This window comes from Thermobia domestica, chromosome 8, assembly GCF_964235325.1.
Source record: "Thermobia domestica chromosome 8, izTheDome1.hap1.1, whole genome shotgun sequence".
NCBI classification, from domain to species: domain Eukaryota; kingdom Metazoa; phylum Arthropoda; class Insecta; order Zygentoma; family Lepismatidae; genus Thermobia; species Thermobia domestica.
The window spans coordinates 156,452,263-156,474,375 of NC_137461.1; the positions used below are offsets into that span (position 1 = coordinate 156,452,263).

At 35.2% G+C, this 22,113-nt stretch overlaps 1 protein-coding gene across 2 annotated transcripts in view; it reads left to right on the top strand.

Annotated features, from left to right (window-relative positions):
* Positions 1 to 3,993: 3,993 nt before the first annotated feature.
* LOC145691875 (retinol-binding protein pinta-like) overlaps positions 3,994 to 22,113 on the top strand; it is a 62,751-nt gene continuing 44,631 nt past the window's right edge. For both annotated transcript variants that reach the window (XM_081767184.1, XM_081767185.1), the window contains exons 1-3: positions 3,994 to 4,113; positions 12,303 to 12,462; positions 16,783 to 16,942. In XM_081767184.1, coding sequence (XP_081623310.1) covers positions 12,309 to 12,462; positions 16,783 to 16,942 — 314 coding nt within the window. In that variant the 5' untranslated portion in view covers positions 3,994 to 4,113; positions 12,303 to 12,308. The remainder of the gene's footprint in view (positions 4,114 to 12,302; positions 12,463 to 16,782; positions 16,943 to 22,113) is intronic.

The window sequence follows — 22,113 nt, forward strand, 5'->3', positions numbered from 1 at the left end:
AAGTAACTAACTTGGGCACGTCAGGGGGCATCCACATTGCTCATTATGTTCGCGAGAATATAGGGATGCATTGAGACTCTAGCAAAGAGCGTGGTGTTATCATCTTCGTTTGGCTAATTTTAATATGGTGAGCATGATGTATAAAGTTGTTAAAGTCATATTATTACTCCAAGGGCCGTACGATGGAGGCATTAACGTTAATATTAATGGCACTAATGAGCACTTACTTGCTCTAACGGTTAACCTCATTTTTGAGATGATTCTTAGAAATGGGCGTGTTGGCATGCAGTTAGAAGACCTATATCCATTATTTAAAAAGCACACGTTATCTGTGGAATACTAGCGATTTGCGTCACTATCGAACACTAACGTAGCACTAGCGACGTTTAAAGTCGAAATTGGGGTCTGGCATAAGTGGCTTGTCAACATCACGGACATTATATTTTCCTTGAATCCCAGAATGTTGTGCCCGGGAAATTTTCGCCCTACCACAAAAATAGGGAAAAATACGTCCGCAATATATTTGCACTGGGATGTTTGCGCTCTACAATTCAACTTATTTTTGCATTGTGTAAAGTAACTTCCATTCACACTTGAACTAGGCTTGCCTCTCATCGTCTCAGTGAGTTCCTGAATCCGTTATAATATTCCGAACATATGAAAAAATACAATTTTAGTTCATTAAAGGCCAATACATACAAATACAATTTTTCATTATACTACAAAATTTACAATAAAAGTATAAATGACTGATATATAATTATTTATTAATATAACCAAAGAGTATAATTTAATCTACAAAAGGCTGTTTGGCTCTACCCAGATATCTCTGCTCACAATCCTTGCGAGTTGTTTGGCTTTTCAGGACACAAAATATAGAAAAGAAAATGTAAAATGAATGTAGAACCAGTTCAGTAATATTATCAAGCTAACTATGTACAATGTGTTTACTTGCTAGAATTACACTTCAAACACAATTGCGTTCAGTCGTTCTTTCAGAAAAAAATGTTCCGTGGGCACACTTAGTATTCCGGAGGGGGATCACTGCGTTTATTATTATATTATAGACGTATTATTTTGGTCTCCTCCGAGGGGGCATTCTGAGAGCTCTGGGGAGGCCAGTGTTGCCCCAAAATCATCTCTGGAAGAAGCAGTGATTGCGTTGATCCGTTGTGTTCTTTTGAATTATATTGAAGTTTATTCTTCCCTTATATAGCCACAATGAAAATAAATCACAAATAGCATGGCTGTGGGGGAAGGATTGTTTGTGCTGTAATGTCAGCCCCTCCTTGCAAATTGCGTAAGCTCGAGTAGGTTCTTTTATTTAGCAGGGCTTAAACTTCCCGGTGGAAGTACATCGCAGGCGCAATTTTCCCTGTTCTTGAGGTAGGGCGCAAATTTGCCAGGAGCAAAATTCTCGACACCGTTCGAATGACCGTGGAAGACTATATCTTTTTCAATACTTTTTTATATTCTTTTACTCGAGATTTCTGCATAGCTTCTTATTAAAATACTTACTAACATGTCCTCATTTTATTGTCCTAACCAATCAATATGGGCATGTTGTCAATAAAATATTTAGATTGATCGAGCCCCTGGTTTGTAACCACAGTATTTCATATCATCCCCCCCCATTAGAAATCTTGGCTAAACGAACCAATATATGTTGTCAATAAAATAGTTTAGAAGGATTGAGTCGCTGGTAAATAACCACAGTATTTCGTGACAGACCCCCCCTTCCTATTACCATATTCTAGCTACGTGCCTGACTCAGCTAATTCTCTACATTCTTTACCAAGCACACATTTTCTAAAGCGGAAAATGCTCTCTAAATACCTAAGCTCATTATTTTCAGCAGATGCACAAATTGGGTAGCATTCTATCTACATGAATATTATATATGTCGATTACTGGAAACCGCTTCTCGCTGTCTATTACCATATTTACTATATAATGATTAATGTTAAAACCGGAAATGGTTTCTTTGTACCGCTTCCGGTTTGAATATTACATTCATCAGGGAACTCGATTCTTAACTATTGACTCTGTACATCGTGGCCAAAATTGATGGTAATCCATCAGATAGTTCTTGAGACTGTTTGTTTCACTGACAGACAGAATGAATATATGGCTATAGAGTTTTGATAAACTAAATTCGTTAATAGGTGATGATGGAACAAATACAAGAAAGGGAACCAAGAGTACCACCGGGAAAATTTTCGAACACAAAATTAGCCATCGAAAACCCACATGTCCTGGGTTAGAATACCATAGATGAAAACTCTACCACTGAGTCATCAATCACCCGCTTATTAGTTTTATTAATTATTATATTAATATAAAATAATGAATGCCTGCTTATGTTAATTATTGAACAATTACATTGTATACTTCGTAATGTCAACAATTATAAATTTGTATTTACTGTACATAAGTATGTTGACAATAAGCGAATGTTATAGAATATTTGTTGAGATTTCTTTTCCTTCACTGCCCTTCGTCTGGTTAAAAAGTAGTTTGCAATGCTTTGGAGCAGCTGCAGGTGGGAACGCGATAATGTTTGAGACATACCGGCGACTTCTTTGTGTGTGAAAATAAGACCTTGCTCATAAAGAAGTAAATAACTGCAGTAGCAATTGTCTACGTAAGTGATAAAGACATATCCAACTACAAGAAACTAATACAAGTATATATATTTATTATTGTGTTTTTATTTTAACAGCTACTAGCTAGGGATGGCCAATTCCAGAATTTTTACTTTCCGGAATCCGGAAAGTAAAATCGGAAAAATTCCGGAATTTTTCTAAATTCCGGATTTTTTCCGAATGCCGGAATTTTTCTGAGTTCCAGAATTTTCCGAAATCAGGAATTTTTCCGAATTCCAGATTTTTTCCAAAATCCGGATTTTTCTGATATTCCGGAATTTTTCCAAATTCAGGATTTTTTCTGAATTCTGGATTTTTTCCGAATTCCGGAAAACAAAATTTCCGGAATCCGGATTCCGGAAAATTTTGGCCATCCCTAATATATAAAGCAAGTTAATTATGTCTGTTACAGCACTGCGCTCACTAGCGTGTACTCAAAGCTGTTGCGACAGTTTCCTGATTTGAACGCAAGACACAAAGGTTTCTGATGGAAATCATTGTGTTAATGGGTTTCCTCGTATTATTCCGTTCAATCCCGCATTCTCATTAGCCAATTCTGTATCATTCAATCTCATTTAGTAACAGTTTTCTTTAGCGTACAGCTCATAACCATATGATATAAAAGCAGAAATACCATTTTCAGTACTGTATGAGTGGGAATTATACTGTAATATGTGGATGACCATTGATTGCTGTGCTCAATAAATTTTAACTTATTATTCACAAATACACTCTGTATACATGTCAGAGACAACTTTTGTAAATCACTTTTGCAGTTATAAAACTGAACGTTCTTCTCTTCGATGGTGATGACGATGATTAACCGAAGAAAATTGAAAGTTTGATTTAATTATTATGAAAGCAGGAAACCTACTTAGAAAATCACATATAAAATCAATATTATCTCAAATGAAGTTCAATTAGATAACGGAAAGCTATTAGATTATTATTTGACAATGATTACAAAATACTATTGATGGCGAGGGTCTTCACTCGCACCATTATATTGCCCGTCAAAACTCCAAAGTATGAATTAAGAGAAAAACAACGTAATTTTTAGTCCACTTCCGCTGCTTGGTGAGACTATCAGAAGTCATACAAATTAAGCTTTTTCTTAGCTGAGCAACTGCAGTCCTGTTGGTACAGAATGGATAATACAAATGCGTCCTTCGCTAATTTTCCTTAACAGGAGATACGAATCGTCACCATTATAAATACCATGCAGATAATGAATCCTTACTGCAGCAGCCTTATCATGCATTTCTAAAAACATAAACACGACCTTCAATCTTGACCTCAATACCTATGAATGATGCAAATCTATGACCTCAAATAAACGAGATGAAGAGTTATAGCGTAAAAAATCCAGTAAAATCGTCATTATTCTTGACTTAAGACTTTTTAGCACAATACCTGCATTGGTTTCTCTACTCTGTGTGTAGTGAATCTAAACTCAAAGAAAAACATAGTAAGTATTGATTATGTCTAATACCGAAACTTTCAGAATTGACACAGTATTATAGTTATAGTATCTTATTTAAGTGAATTCTTTAAACATGTCTTTAAACAGATAAATACAGTATTATTTTACTAAATAATAAAACTAAATTGAAGTATTTGATTGCCTTAAAAGTACTGAGCATTTTGCGCACAAGATGAGGTTAATGTCCCAAATCTCATGGTATATAAATCACATAGGGTTAGGACTGACGTAATTTTATAGCTTGATAGTTGACGCTAGTAGCTGTACGAAAATATTGTAGGAATTTTTAAATCCGATGGAAGGTATTGCATATTGAAAATGTGTGAACCTTCCGTAAAACTGCACTACATTTGCAATTTTATTTCGATAAAGAGAAAATGATGAGCGAGCCAGTGAAGAAAGGTGTGCTTGCAGTTTGTGAACTAAATACTTATAAAATGCTGCAGCTAAAATATGGTCGGATTCGCACAAAAAATTTCGATTTCCAAGATGCTCCTTACATTGGACAACCAATCACAGAAGTATATTTTGGAAAAAGATTAAGAAGAACGATACGTAACCTAAACAGTCATGACAATAACCTAGACACCCATCACAGAAAAGTGTTAAACTATTTGGACAAAGCTAGCAACAGAAGAATCTAAGCGCTTGGATGATACATGGACTGATTGAGAAATATTTATATGGTCGAGTCTCTTCTTGGTAATTTCTACTGAAACGTAAAGAACTAGAATCGTTTCTGAAGCAATTGATTACGATGAAAAGTGGATAACCTACGACAATAATGTGCGGGAAAGATCGTGGTCCTCGAACAATAAGAAGTCCACGGATTGTGGCAAAGCCCACACTGATTTCAAGAAAGGTTAAACTTTGCATTTGTTGAGATTGGAAAGTTGTTCTGCATCACGAGTTACTGCGGCCGGGTAGAACTATAGACTTGAACCTGTACTGTCGACAACAAGCACTATGGTACCTACCAATTCCATAGAAGCGGAAAGAACTGTTCAACGAAAAGAAATTGAGAGACCTTGACTGTGAGGTTTCAATAATTCCACTGTAGATCTATAGCCTGAAAATGACATAATCAGGCTAGCATTTATTTCGGTGTCTGCAGAAATCCCTGAATAGTGAGTGTTATGTTAGTTTCAAACGGGGCATGAAAAGACCATATGTAACTATTTTTGGTCCATAAAGCACAGACGTTATGCAGCAATAGAATTATGGTATTACCGGACAAATGGCAGACCTTAAATGAACAAAATGCTATAAATTTGGTTTCACAATGTTACTTCAAATAACAACAAATATTCTCAATTTTATCCCAAGAGGATCAGTGAGTTTTAGACAACTTGATATAATTTTATATGCCAGTAAATATCTATTCACATAGGCTACTTTCTGTACACAAGATGAGCGCAAGACTTCTAGTGTGATCCACATTTTCAGATTCAGTTTAAGCATTAGGTAGGCACTGTATATCCTTGATGGACAAAATAATTCGAAAAAAAAAAAGAAAAAAGAAAAAAGAAACAAAGAAAAAGAAAAAAAGCACTCGAAAACTATAGATTACAGATTTATGTCCTACACCGGTTAGTTATATTTTCTAATGCGGTCGGTCATTTGTACGCCCGTGAACAAAAGATGTTTGCTTTATTTTTGTGGTTGCAATTTGATAAGTATAGTTGACGTCTTGGACAATATGAGCTCTTCATGTTATATTAAATTAATAAAATGTATATAAAGGTTTGTAAACCCATATGGAAAGTAAATTATGTCTATGTTATCTTCTTTAACTTGGTTCACTACTTGACATTTTACTGAAAGATATACATTTTACAGAGAACTTACTTGAAAATTGATAGCTTTTCTAAAATGCAATAGTCATCATGTAAATTGTAAATTGTTAATGCAGCGTCAAAATTCGTGTGAATCTTCGTAACATCAGTGTATTGCAGTAAATGCGAACACAACTATTTTACAAATATAGACACCAAATCGCAAGTCCAGATTCTTGCATCAACCCACTGAATAACCTTTGTACATTTCTGAAACAAACTAGAAAAGCTAAATTGTTTTTACTGAGAGAATCATTTGTAGCTAATAACGAGACTAAAGTATTCAGAGGCTGTCCCATCTACATACCAAAGGTATTCTACTATTTAATAGGAAGATGTGAGCTCTTCGGCCCATGAGAGTTGGATCTTATCCATGTTTGTGTCAGAACCATCGTTATCCCTGATGTAGCTGTTTCTCATATTGTGAAGATGGTTGTCACTGTAGTATATTGATTATTCCATTATCTCAGCTATAAGAAAAAATTACTTCCAACTTTCAGAAATGTTTTGATTATTCGAAACACGTTCATACTGTATACCAGGAGGATGGATGAAATATTTCCTTGTCTTCTACGTGTTGTTTATCGTAGTAGAGCAGTATTCCCCACACTCATTTTGTTAATCTCAAGTTCTCTATCACTGCCATGTTACATGCTTACGTTTCATCTGCGTCACAATAAGCACAATCATCAAACTCTTACAACCTATTACCTTTATCATGGTTATTATCTTCTTCCGTTAACCACTATTTTCTAAGAAGCCTCACGATACTTTTCAGCAGACATCATCTTAATAAGTTGACAGAGGGTCGAAAAAATGCAAAAGAGAATTATCAGTTATTAGCGGTGCTCCACAGATTCAACAATCTTTCACTGCCATTACTGTGATGCTCGGTGGGCATGTGAAGGCCACTTACAGGTTTCCAAACCATGTACAATATTTCAGTAAGCAGCTCGATAGCAGCACAGGTTAATGGGAAAATGTGTGTAAAGTCAGAAACGTTATAAAAACAAAATGGAGTACTCCACTCACAACCGATTGATGGAAGGTTAAACAAGTGAATTTCATTCCATAGTGTAAATCTGAGGTACACTTCCAAAACTTTGAGGATTGAACGTTAAATCTTAAAGTAGGCGATCTCTCACTTCTAGTTCTAATGGAGGGGAAAAAGTCAAAGATGGAACACGTTCTTGGGATGGAGTTAGCTTCTACCTGCTACAGTCTTATTTCTTTACAAATCAATATTCAAAAGTTAAATGCCACAAGTTGTATTACTTACAATATCAATAGCGGAATAGAGCTGAGATAAAACATTTTCTTGCGATCCTGAATAATTATTGAAAAAAACATTTCTTTGTATTTTGCTGCTATTTTGCTCTGTGAGAATATATATCGAAGTACACAATGATAGTAAATTTCTACCACTTCTGGTTCTAATAGAAATATAAAAGAGAAGATAAAATCTATTGATTATACACAAACTTCACACGAAACTAGCGCCTCTCGACATCTATGACTATTCTTTATTCTCTATGTCGATTGATGCTCAAAGAGGAATAATTTTCGCCATTTCTGATTTGAGTCAAACATAATGATTAAGATGGAACTTATGTCTGAAGCATTATATAATAAAGTCAATCTTCGCTATCTCTTAAAGTTTATGCTATATGGATATCAATTTGAAGTAAGTGATGCCACTACTAATTTTAGTAGAGACATAAGTGTGGATATGTAGGCTATTGTTGCAGAGATGAATCCGTTTAAAGAAACAACTTGTTGCTGTCTATTACTGCCTTTGTTCTATGGTGACCAAGTTCAAACCTAAACGATTGGTTAGACTTTGGGAATGGAAGAAGATAGGTCTTTCCTTGGGACACGTAATCCGTATAACAAAACGCTTAAAAATTTCATTTATCATTTTGACAATGCTATCCTCTGGAAAACTGACTGATAAACGGATGCACAGATAGCAAAGCGCACATCACCGTTATATAAGCGTTCCCATACTTATACATACTATACGTATAGAAAAAATCTTAGAAAAAAGAATGGTGTAACAAAAACCACGTAAAAAACAGTAGATTTATGATTTGAATCTACATAGTTATATACATTTCAAAAGAAAATTGGGTTGAAACTTTGGAACATTGTCAATTTTCAAGAGGTAAATGCGTTGCAACACATGTCTGCAGCTCGTGGTTCACTGAGGTCAGATAACGTAACCTAGACTCTTCGAAAATGAGAATTATAGTAATAACTTTAAAAATGAGTGAAGGTCAAGCTTAGAGGTTAAGGAAGAAAAACTATATGTAAGGTTTTATTTTTGTTGATTTGAAGAGATATCAATAATCAATAGGCTATAGACAATCCAGCCCCCGTACTGCTTGGCTTTCTTCAGAAAGAAATAAGTAAATAAATAAGACAATTCGTAATAAAATGAGTCATAGTTATTCTTTTTAACGATCTACTCGTCTTTCAACGCACTTATACAAGCGCAACATTGCAAGAAAATGCAGTTCTTTATAAAGAATTGCTTCAGAAAGAAAAACTGGAAGTTGTTACTCTTTTATTTTAGAGCTACTTCATCATATTTGTATAATCCTTTATCAATTAAAGTAAAATTAGATGAAATAATTTTATTAGGAATTAGACATATTTCATGTTGATATTTTATTTTAAAATTGTATATATTCATAGAGTGCAGTTTGTATCATTTTGTGTTTCGTAGTATCAAGTTAGAAATAATATGGTGGCAGGAAAGAGAGGAGGAGGCAAAGCAGACTACAATTAATGGACGATTCGAAACAGAGAAGTCGTACGTGAAGACAGAGAGGTTAGCGGAACACCATGAAGCATGGAAGCTTTTCACAAGGAAAGGACATGAACCTGTCATCCGAACATCCGAATCAAACCTAGTACATTCGATAAAGATAGCAAAGATATGTTCATGCACAAAATATTAGGTGCCATGGACAACGGAGTGAATCGCTGGAGCCCATTAACCCTGCTTGCATCAACATCGTTCATTAGAAAGTCATGGTTTATAGTTCATTCTCTCTAGCGGGAAACATGCTTTCCAGAAGTGCTATATATTGCGGCCCATAACGTACTAAAAAAGGAAAAATGGGCGAATATCGAGAAAATTCCCTCCAGAAATCCCTCCCATCAACTTTCGATCCCTCTGGAGTAGCCCCGGTTAAAAGTACACAATCCAAATGTATCTTAAATAATAGTATAGGGAATATGAAATGAGTATACAAAGTTTTCTATTGATAGACGGAATAGATATGAGGAAAAAGTTTGTATACCAATATGTATACCTCATACATATTCTGTTTAGCAAAACAAGACTTGTTACACACATTTCTTATTCCCAATGGTATTTTTCGAGATACATTTGGATTGTGTGCTTTTATCCAAGTCCACTCCAGAGGGGTCCAAAATTGATGAGATGGCTTTCTGGAGGGAGTTTTCCTGACATTCTTCCAATTTTCCTTGTTCAAGTACATTATGGGCCCCAATATATAGCACGTCTGGAAAGCTAGTTTCATGGTGAAGAGAATGTACTATAAGCCATAACTTTCCAATGAACAGTGTTGATGCAATAGCTATTTCATTGCGAGTCTACGATTGTCTTTATACTAACAGGGCTAATGGGCTCCAGGAACTTACTCCGTTGTCCATGAAACCTAATTTTTTTTTGTGCATGAACATATCTTTATTATTTTTACCGAATGGACCATGTTTGATTCGGATGTCTGGATGGCAAATTCATGTTCATTCCTTGTCAGCAGTAGCAAGTGACCTGCTAATAATATCAGAATGCCTATGATGATGAAAATGTGTACAATATTTGTTTATTTATTTCTTAGAATTCCTTCTTTACTGTAAGACTTTTATTAAAATATATACCAGATTACATAAACATTAACAAAGTGCTTGTCGGTACTAAGAGATCATGAAATTTAAGTAAGAAAGATTTTAATACAAAATGTACTTTTAGTGATATGAGTACAGCATGAAATGAATAATTATAGAACTCAAGCCTATACATTTAAAAAAAAAAAAAAAAAATGTATCCAGCCCACCCTTCCGCCACACTAGGAACGATAGTATGGACCTACTGATATATAGAAAAGAAACAAAACTGTTCGTTCTGATTTGGTTTGCTTCGTTTACTACATTAGTAGTAGGGGATCCTATGGGTCTTTTTGACTCAGACGCGTTTTTCATGGCACATTGCGTTATTTCTCTTCTATTTGAGCTTTTTCGTCCGGCTTTTTTGTTTGTTTTTCAAGTCCAGAGGCATTGTAGAAGACATTACGTATGGTTTCAGACCTTCCTGCGTCCAGACATAGGAGGTGATGACGTCATAAATCTAAAATGTATTTTTTCATTTACTAAGCCTATGTTCAATATTTTTTGGCGGGCTTATTTTTGCACGTAGAAGATAGAAATTTTGCAGAAACATTCAGTCTACCAAGCAGTATTTACCAGATTTTTTTCAGATTTGTGAGTTGAAACAGGGGGAACCAGGGGGGCAAAGGGTTGAAAAAGGGATATTTTCACCCCCCAAATCCAGTTTTTCAGACTTTTTCCGCCTCACATACATGATGGGGACACGTAAATCATACTGTCTGAAAAGCAGTTCCATTCTGAAGAGAATGACTGTCGAATCGTTATCCTAGGATAATTGGGGACGTCTCAGGGATTTTTTGAAAAATATACTTCTATATAGGGAAAATGGGACATGGTCGGTATATTTTTTTGGCGGGCTTACTTTTGCACCTAGAAGATTGAAATTGTGCACAAACATTCAGCCCACCTAGTAGTATTTATCAGATTTTTTTTCAGATCTCTGCATTAAAACAGGGGGGTCCAGAGGGGGAAAAATTGAAAAAAGAGATTTTTAGACCCAAAAAATTCCGTTTTTCACGATTTTCCCGCCTCACATACATGATGGAGACACGTGAGTCATACCGTACGAAAGGCAGATCCATTCTAAAGAGAATGACGGTCGAATTATTATTCTAAGGTAATTAGGGACGTCTCAGTGAATTTTTCCAAAATATACTTCTGTATAGGTAATATGGGGCATTTTCTGAATTTTTTGGCGGGCTTATTTTTGCAACTAGAAGATTGAAATTGTGCACAAACATTCAGTCCACCGAGTAGTATTTAACATATTTTTTCAGATTTCTGCGTTAAAACAGGAGGTCCAGAGGGGCTAAAAGCTGAAAAAAAGAATATTTAGACCCAAAAAATCCCTTTTTTCGGGAATATCCCGCCTTAGATACATGATGGAGACATGGGAATGGTACCGCCTGAAAGGCAGTTCTATTCAGAAGAGAATATGAGCGACACATGACCCTAGGGTAATTAGGGATGTCTCAGGAAATTTTTTCCCTGAGTTTATAGTGTTTTGTGGTAATTTGGGTCATTGTGGGAATTCTTGATAAAATTTCTCCCGCCCTTAGTATTTAAGATAGAAACTTGAAATTTGGCACACACATTTAGTATACCAAGTACTATTTATGAGATTTTTTTAGATGGCTACGTTCACACAGGGGGGTCCAGGGGGGCCAAAGTTTGAGAAAAAAAATTCCCTCCGAAATTTTCCCTTTGACATCATTTTCCCCGCTTCTGGTATATGGAATGAGCATGCAAGTGATACCGTTTGAAAGCCACCTCTATTCTGAAGAGAATGAGGTATGAACCATGATCCTAGGATAAATAGTGACGATTCAGTAGTTGCTTGACTGAAAGTCTAAAAAATAGCCCAAAAAGCCGGGATCCGGAAAGGGTTAAAGACAATGCAATTTACATGATTAGGGTACATAACAGACCTGATCCGTCGTCCCTGTGATATGTCGAAAACAAGATTATGACATGCTAAAAATATATAAATGTGAATATATTTTATAACATAGTTCTTTGTATAACCATTTAAGCTAAAAATTCTATTCTTAGGTTCAAAACCTTACTAATGATTACATAGCCCCACCCACAAACAAAAAAAGTTCTGTGCAGTGGACCTCAGGGAATAGATTTCTTAAACAGAATACAAATTTCGAAACCCCAGGACGATTGGCCGTGTCAATTTTTATGCGTGAAAATTGGATACAATGGGGCTACTTATATAGCATTTTTTGTATACCTGTGTTACGTGTATCCTCCCTATCCAAAATCGCTCACGTTTTTCGCCCATAACAAAAAATTGACACGATCAATCTTCCTGGGGTCCGATGCACAAAACTTTAGCGTTTGGGTGTGTTATTTGAAGTGTATATTCTGATGTTAGTAATAGCCTACTAATAATATTTATTATGAAATTTTCAGTTAGATATGTTGAAAAAAACAACATATTTTAAGCATTTGAGTAAACAAGAAGTATCCCGTGTTTTGAATGAACTCGGTGAAGATACTGTGCAAGTGGTAAGCGACATTGCTTATCTTAAGAATTGGATTACACAGCAACCTCATCTACCACAGGACATAGGTAATTAAATTATGTTAGTTACTTTATATTTAAAACTATAATTGATAAGAACTTAGTTGGCATTTTAAATTATCTTTCTAGGGTACATGGTGGCTCATTGGTTGAGTGCTTACTTCTCATGCGTGACGCCCTTGGTTCCATCCTAGCCAAGTAAATTTGTGTTGTACAGCATCATGTCCGTGGGTTTCCTCGGGGTTCTTCCGTTTCCTCTCACTTTCCAATTCAACCAATATTTCCATCATTATTAACTTGCCTTAACCATCCGCCTTCCTTAGTTTGAAAGGTATAAACATGACGTTAAATTGCATTTAATTTCATTTGTACATTTCAAGTGATTTTTCTATATTAATTGAATCGGTCATTGCACAAAGAGCATATGCTACAAAATAATGTTTTCAAGAAAATCGAAAGAAAAATATTTTCTGAGTTTATTCAAATAAAATCTAACGTGTCTTGAGATAAATGCTTCCATGAATACATTCTCAATAAGAGTTCTCCATACTTGTTAGTATCTTCAAAATTTTAAAATATTGCACTTGTGTCCGTTCTGTACTGAACGATCAAGAAACTATACATAGTAATTTTGTTTTATTTAATACTAAATGAAAAAGCCATAAATCACAGAAGAAAATTGATTTATGAGAAGTATTTGAACTTTTCCTTCTTTACGATATGAATTTCATGAAAGTGTAAAGATGAAAATCATTACCGTCACTCTATTCCCACCCACGCACTCACTAGAATAGAGAATGGGTATCATAAGCTATTCATCTCAACAACGCAAAAAACTATAAATTGAGCATTACTATTTGTTATTTACTACTATTTTTTCATGTCACTTTTTTCTTGTCTCTTCTCTCGCCCCATGCAGATGGAGTCTGAACATTGCCTTAAATGACATTAGAGTGCCACTATTCATCTCAGTTACCTGAACACTATGGCCTTTACGAATATCGATCGTTTTAGATTATTTTAAATGTCACCTCCTTCGAACTCTACTCTGATCCCTCATGCCGATGGGGATCAATTTTGACTTAAACGGTATCGAAAATGTCGCTACTCACTTGAGCAACCACGAAAACTATGGTTTGACACTGACATAAAATGCTTGCCATTATTTTTATATGTCACCACCTCCCACCCCACTTTATGGGAAACTGCCCATGAACCCTTCTTGTTCAGAATGGTAGATGTATTATTGTAGGTCACGAATTCACCAATAACTCAATTGCGTCCAAGGTGTCACATGTTCCGTTTCATCAGTGACTGATTCACTTTACGAATTTGGTGCATACTGGAAATTGTTTTTACTTTTAGTTTTAGATCTCGTAATAGAACATAAACAAATCCAGAAATCAAACTAATTAATTCGACTCCAACACCTGAAGATTTTTCACATTATACACATTATAAAGCAGCTGCTCATACAGCATCCTGTAGGCAATCAATTAAGCTTCCCTGTATTTTCATTGATTATAAATTGATTCGTAGCGCAACGTTGAAGTGAAACTTGCAGACTGTTGAAAGTTGCTTGCGACATTCCTAGTCATCATTACGTAGTTTAAGGATATTCCATTCCCTACTGCTTTTCCATTCTACCAGTTATTTCATTATCATTCCCATTCATTGACCATCTATCTCCTTTAGCCTAAAGGAATTAACGTGGGACATAAAGCCGAGTAATTTCATTTCATTTTCATTTAGTAATTTCAGCCTTCTTAAAACTCTACTCACCTAAAGAAAATGTTAGCTTTGGGAAGAGCTTAACGTCTATATTGATGATGAAACCTCCTTAGTTGGCATCATGACTACATCGCACACCATGAAAAAGATTATGTTTTAAGGTAAAAAGTTGTTGTTTTCTTGGTGATATCGTTCATCTTCGAGACCGAAGAAGGAGCGTACTCAATCGATTGCTAGAGAAGTAAAATGTCTTATTGTTGTGGCTTCAAGAGGCCAATTCTTAAAGACAACAGGTCGGGAGGTCAAGCTGTAATCAGTACTTTCTGCTCGAAAGAAAAAAAAAACACTTGAACTATTCATTACATAGAGATGACATGGTCTGATGTCCAATGGCATGCTTTCTTACTATGATAATGAGAGACCACATACTGCTGATGACCTATTGTCTTCAATCGAGAGCCTGCGGTTTTACTTCTTTTTCCACATTTCGTGTTTACCCAATCACGCACCTTCAGATTTTTATATGTTTATCCCACTTATGCTTACTAGGTTGATCGAGTTTGAGAGTGACTAAAATCTCCAGTCAATGGTGCCTGAGAAGTTGCTCTTGAATTCAAAAGAATCAGTAACCCATGTCAAGCGCTAGAGTAGTTAACTTGAACTACTACTATTTTAAAAAGAGTAAAATGACTATTCTACTGTTTGTATTTAATATATATATATATATATATATATATATATATATATATATATATATATATATATATATATATATATATATATATATATATATATATATATATATGCTATCTATAATTTTAAGTTCAGATAGTTATAATGAAAAAATGAAATGAAATCTTTGAATTTTACGTCCCACAGTTATGCCGGTTAGGCTAAAGGAGACGGTGATGATGAGTAATGAATGAAATGGTAGAATGAAGAAAGTGGGAGGAAAAGGGAGAACCAAGAGAAAACCTACACACACTGTGTTTGTCCACCACAAAGTTCACTTGGCGGGGGCTGGGATCGAACCCGGGACCCCAAGCACCAGAGGTGAACGCTCTACCACTGAGCCAATAGTTATAATGGTTTACAACTTGGCGATTTCTGAAGTCCAATAAACTGTTACGATATGTACCTTGTACTTACGAAATGACCCCAATAATTTAAAATAAAAAAGAAAGGGATTTAAGTGGAATTGATATCCAGTCATTTAAGATATAGAATCTACTCCATCTGTTCAGTACATATAACACTCAACCTTCTTTTACAATTATAAATAGGAAATTTACATCAAGCTCTGAACTCGCAATAATGGAAACTGCGTAGGCCGGAGCGGGTTTTTAACTTGGCATATATACGACACCATATGTGTCGGACCTTGTTTCGTATATTCACGTTTATCCCCAACTAGCGCAATATGAACGGGGAGAATATGCTTCATTTTGGGCATAGACGGCTGAATTTTGATCTAAACTGCAACGGAACTCGTCTCAGCGACCCCGAGTACTATGATTTCGGCCCTACTGTAAGTCATTTTCGATTATTTTTATGTATCTTCCCCTTTTATATATTTCCCAATTTGGTGGTCAAATTTGGATTTAAACGGCATCAGAAGTATCACTGTTCATCTTAACAACCCCGAAAACTATGGATTTAACACTAATATCGGTCAGTTTTGATCATTTGTAAATAAGTCCCTTCCTCTTCCGCCTCTAACATGCACCGTCAAATTGATATCATAAAACCTATCCCAGTACCGAATCTTATGAATGTTAAAAAATTCGATTCGAGATCGGTCCGGTAATTCAAATGTTATTGAGTCCCAAACGTAGTTATTTTCATTTTTATTTATTTTTATATATCTCCCCTCTCCCTCGCTAAGTTGCACCGTCAATATGAAACGACAAAATCGATCCCAGGGCCAAACCTCATCTATGTTTTAAATTTAATCGATATCGGTCAGGCGGTTCAAGAATTAATAAGTTACAAAGATAGTCACTTTCAGATATATATATATATATATATATATATATATATATATATATATATATATATATATATATATATATATATATATATATATATATATATATATATATATCATCTATTCTAATTATGAGTTATCAGGTTATTAGAACATAGCTTTCAGAAATTTTTCTTCGAATAAAATATTAAAATTTTAGCTTAAAGTATTTTCTTTGAGGCATTGCAATATTATCTCAAGTGTTTATGTATTATTGTTTGCTCTTTATTAATAATATGAAGAAAATATACATTGCTAGGGATTTTAGATAACAGCACTGTCATTTAATAAATTTATATGAAGAATATTTGTAGCTAACACTTCTAAAGCCAACCTACTTTTTTGTTTAATTTAATGTATTTATAATCTTTATTTTATTCTTAATAAGAGATTTTGTAGCGGCATACAAAATAAATATTTATTTGCATTGAGTTGTGATTTGCCAGTAATTAGTTTTAGTGAAATAATATAGTTTGTTTAAACAACTGCCACAAGGAAAAGGATGAATTATATCTGAAAAATTAATTTTAATAATGATGAAAATACAAACAGCTTTCATTTTTACTTTGTATAAGTAAATGCTTCATATAGCAAAATAATATTTTTTACAGATGACTCAACACTTGTGTTTTATCTAAGGCAAAGTAAGTACAGTTTAGAGAAAGTAAAGAAAACATTAGATCTTACTTTTACCGTAAGAGGGCTTTGTCCAGAGTGGTTCGACAGTGAAGCTTACCTGAGACCAAACATGGATCAATGTCTCATGCGGAGGTATTTTTTTCCATCTTTAATCCAGTAGCACTCCTTAATTTTATTTAACACTTAAGAATCTATGACCATGATCAACTCAATTGCGTTCTTGTAAAACATCTTATTTAAAGACAACGAAGTTTATTATGAAATTATACACCATTTTACTGCCTTGTTATACTAAGCATTGAACTACAGTCACCAATGCTAAAATTGTTTATATATTTTCAGTTTTATCACATGTTACTACTTAACAAATTGGTAGATTATTCTACGGTAACTTACAAATGTTTTCGTTTCTTTCACCCTGTACGGTGATTAATCCTAGAGTTTTGGTAGGTATACGTTCAACAATTTTCAAATATACACGATATGGTCATCCCTTCATATGCTCGTTGTTTTGTAAATTTCAAATGATTATACATTGGACTATCAAAAATATTATGTAGGTATTCGCCGTATATTCCTCTACACGGACCACTATATCCTTGCCCCCGAATCAATTAACTTCTATCAAATGGTACTCATTTATCATTCCTTGGAACTACATCTAATATCTGAATATACGAAATTATAACTCGTATATGCATAGCAATTACGATATAAAGAAAGCATGAAGTGTACTCAAAATATAATTAAACACTTGGGGTTCTTTTTTTCCTTTGCGGTATGATGTGTTATTGGATAACTTTGAAAGGATTCAGAATAAATGAAACAGTATAGCAATTACAACACTGACATTGGATATGCACCCCAGTGAGGAATTGAAGTAAATAATTCGTTAAAAGATCTTAATTTTATTTATTTATTGAACAAATTCCCAGATAAAGCATAATTTTGCCGTTTTGCACAGGGAAATGTTAACAATAGAAAGAAAAAATAAGACAATAACACCAACAACAACAACATAAAACCTTGTCAAAAAAGAATTTGGAAGTAATATTATTCCGTCAAAACTCGTTTAACTGCTCTTCAAAGATCGGGTAGCTTGAAAAAAAACGTCCACATCAATGGTTATTTGATTATAACAGTTTGGTATTCTGTTAAAATGAGACCTCTGTATAAGTGCCAACTTTAGACGAGCAAGATGGAATAGGTGGGTATTCCGGGTTATGCGGGAAGGGACATGTAAGGATAGTTCCTAAAGTAATATTCCCAATCTCAAGTTTCCATTAACTATTTTATGTATATATTTCAGGTCAGAGATAATTCTGCGTATTTCCATAGTCTGGATATTAACCCTTTCAGACCTGGTTTTTATTTTTATTTTGCCTTATTATTCTTTTTGACGTCACAAAAGAAATACAACCGTCAATTTGTTTGCGGGTGTCATATTTAGGGAATTATGGACGAAACATTTTGCGTGCACTAGGATTGAAATACGTACGTAAAATACAAAATGGCATTAATCGTAAACATCATTGTGATCTACATAGTTTAGAAACTCAAAACACATCACTAAAACAGAAGGAGAATTTATTGCAAATAGTTTGTTTCGCCAAAAATAAAACAGCCTATGCGGCTGAGCTTTGTCCATCGTGATAGCTCCTGCAAGTACTCGACAAGATATGCGCTTTGCTTCCTCACAACTGATGAAAGCACCGGAGAAAATAGCGTAAAGTGATTTAGACAAGTTCAAAGAACACTGAGATGAAAACCAAGCCATTTTGAATCCTCCAGAGTACTTATATTAATCTTAAAATATGATGTACAGAAATGTTACCACCAGGTCTGAAATGGTTAATATGTCTCCCTTCTTCTTAGTTCCTTCTTAGAAAATATTCAAAGTGTAGGAACAGAAAAACGGACTATTGCAATAAAGAAATTGAGAATAGAATCAAGTCTCGAGAGATGTGTAGGTGCTTCCATGGCCCATATGATAGCAGTATTCAATCTTGGGCGTTATTAAAGTTTTAAGCATTGAATTCTTAAATATTGAGATGTCGTCATTGAATGTGAGTTTTGAAACAAAGATGACAACAAGATCATTATGACTAGAAGGATATGTGATATGGGAATCATTGATATGGTATGTGGAAAGAACAGGAGACTTTTTCAAAGTAATAGTAATACTGTCACATTTCTTACTGTTGAGTTTCAAGTGCCACATTTTACACTAGCCTATAAGGTAATTTATGTCTTCCTGCAAGGCAATTGTGTAATGGAGACACGATATTTTTCTGTGTAATTTACAATCGTCAGAAAAAAACAGAAGGACACTAGGTTGAGCTGATAAGTGCGTGTAGAGATCATTAATATACAGGTAAAACAGCAGAGGCTCTGGTACAGACCCTGAGGCAACCCTGAGATCACGGTTTGTGGGTTAGAAGTCACCTCTGAAAGAACAACTATCCGTTTATGGTCCTTCAAGTAGTTGATGATTATGATGAGGAATTCGCCATGTGCACTAAATCTATTGAAAAATTTATGAAGAAGATTAATGTGACTGACATAATCAAAGGCCTTCGACAGATCAAAGCAGGTAACATCTAACTGAGTATTGTTATTCATACATTTGACTGCACAGGAAAGAAGAGTACTGAAGTTTGTGAGACTTAAGCTTTTCCGTAGGAAGCCGTGCTAAGAACTGTAAATGTAAGGTGAGGTGAATATAAGTAGCCTGTCTTAGATTATTTTTTCTCAGATACTTGACATTAGAGAAAGAAGAGATATTGGTCTATAGGAGGTTACATGATCTTTAAGTCCTGATTTATATATTAGGGTCACGTGAGCTAGTTTCCAACTGGTGGGATAATACTCTTCCTTGAAGCGTCTATTGAATTAGAAGATAGAGGGACCGCAATAACAGAAGCAGTTTTGTTAAGAAAGAGAGAACCAATGTTATCGGGTCCAAGTGACCTATGTGGGAATAACTATCGCAAGAGAGCCAGAACTTTGCATGGGTGGTAAAAAGGTTGGGAAAACGTGCCCGAACAGTGGGGTGGAGAAGGAGAGATGGGTTGTAGAATGAAGGGAAGTAAATGTTTTGTAGATTTAATTATCAAAGAGATCGAGTCTTCGATCATCACTCGCTTCAGTACTTTCATCTTGAACTGTTGCCGGTATGACCGGAGATTTTGATGTAGATTTAATTACAGACGAAAAGAGTTTAGAGTTGCTAACAGTAAACTGACCAATTGAGTCCATATATTCAAAATACTTACGCCGCTGTATCTTCTTGGGAAGGCTTCTAATTTTAGCAGTGTTTGTATGTGTAGTCACTCGGATGTGATTTCATATAGTCCAGGCAAGCTTTTTTGTTTTTAAGAAGATCACGTAGTTCATTGTCGTACCAGACCGGAAATGTATTCGATTTTGATGCTTTCACCGGCACAAAGTCCTTTATGGCTGAGTAGACAACAGGTGTAAATAAGTCCACAGAGTCGTCAACAGTTCCTAACTCTAACAAACACCACGGAAACAGTTCAATAGACCGGCATTTGTCACCTCAGGGGGCTTTCTTCCAAAGAAGTTGTTAGAGCCTACTTTTAATGTGCTGGTTAGTATTTATGGAGGGGAGGAAATCGAAGGAAACATCTAATTAATCGTAATCTGAGGGGGAAAAGATTTCAGCATAGGACAACACGAGTTTCTAAGTTAGAGAGAATATAATCAAGATTGCTCTTTCTGTGGGTATTAAGCATATTATATTGACCTGGACCAAGTCCATGAATAAAATTCCAGGAAATAATTGTCGTTTCCATCTTTAGAGATGGCATGCTTACTGTTCTGCCACGTACTGTTAACTTCTGAACATCATGTATTATGGTGCCCATTACTAGAAACTTATACACAGGAGAGAGAACATCTAAAAACAATGCATATTATAGATATAGTCAAACACGAAAAAGACTACAATATATTGAAGACGATAACGATGGAATATTCAAATCGAGGAAAAGAAGAATACAAAACCATAAGGAGATAACCACATAGAGAACAATATTGTTAGAAAAGTGAGAATGAGCGAAGAATGAGAGTGAAATTCCTCAGGACCGGAAAACTACTCCTGGAAGTCCAGGCTCACAGCACTTGCCGAGGAACAGAGTAAATGTGCCTGGTGCATCGCCGTGGGAAGCCACAGGAAGGAACTCCGGATGCACTGGGAGTGTGTGGCGTTGGTGAGGGGATTGTCACGTAGTGGTGATGGTGGTGAGCATCAACGTGACGATCAGGTGGGATACTTCGGAGAAAGAGACATACTAACTGCTCTGAGTGAATCTTGGGCCCCAATCATCGTTATTTTTGGATCCGCTTACTTATCACGATATTTGAACTGATGTGCAAATAAATGATGCTAGTAAAATAAAAAATCTAAATAAGAGGAAATAAAATGCATCTTCCAGAGTAGTGTAGTGTAGTTTAGTGTAGTGAGTGTAAAATTTTAGTGCCGAGCGTACATTGGAGATACCATACAGGTAAAAAACGAGAATAAATAGTGTAACATATTAGTGAAAGTTGTGCAATAGTGAAAGGCAAAACAGGTGAAAACCGGTGAAAGCAAATAGTGAAACAGATAAATAGCATACAGGAAAAAACCAAAAATACAGGTGAAAACCTACGCTCATATCAAGAAGAAAAGAAGAAGAATGATTTAGATGAGACTAACACAGACAAGACAATATGGAGAAAATGAGACACAAGACAATAGGACTAGAGTCAAGCACTAGACAGATAAGAAGAGAACAGTAAGACGATACAAACTACAAATGTATGGGTTGTTCTGTTCATTTGTTATTTCGTTTTGGTTTGTTTTTCGAGTGGTTTGTTCGTTTTTGTTTTACTTGGTATTTCTTTGGCTGTGGTTAACCACACTAACCTTTTTCCAAATAAATAAAATAGATAACAAGGCAATAAGAACATTTCACGACGATGAATGCCTTGTTTCAGCCTTAATTCTCAGGTGCTGACAAACGGCAATCTGAGTGAATTGAAAAAAAAATGTCCTGCCACGTAATGGAAAGGTCGAAATCACCCAATAGGATTACGCCACCGTGTGACAACTCATGTAACAGTGAGTCACGGCAAGCTTCTAAGATGTGTTGGGGATGTTCTTGTGAGGCTTATAGGAGCACCCAATAAACACAGTGCGACACTTTAGAATAAAACCCTCCACCAAAATAAGTTCAAAATCCCGTTCGAGATCCAGTCTTCTCTTGCTCTTCCATTTATTATATATACAAATCATCGAG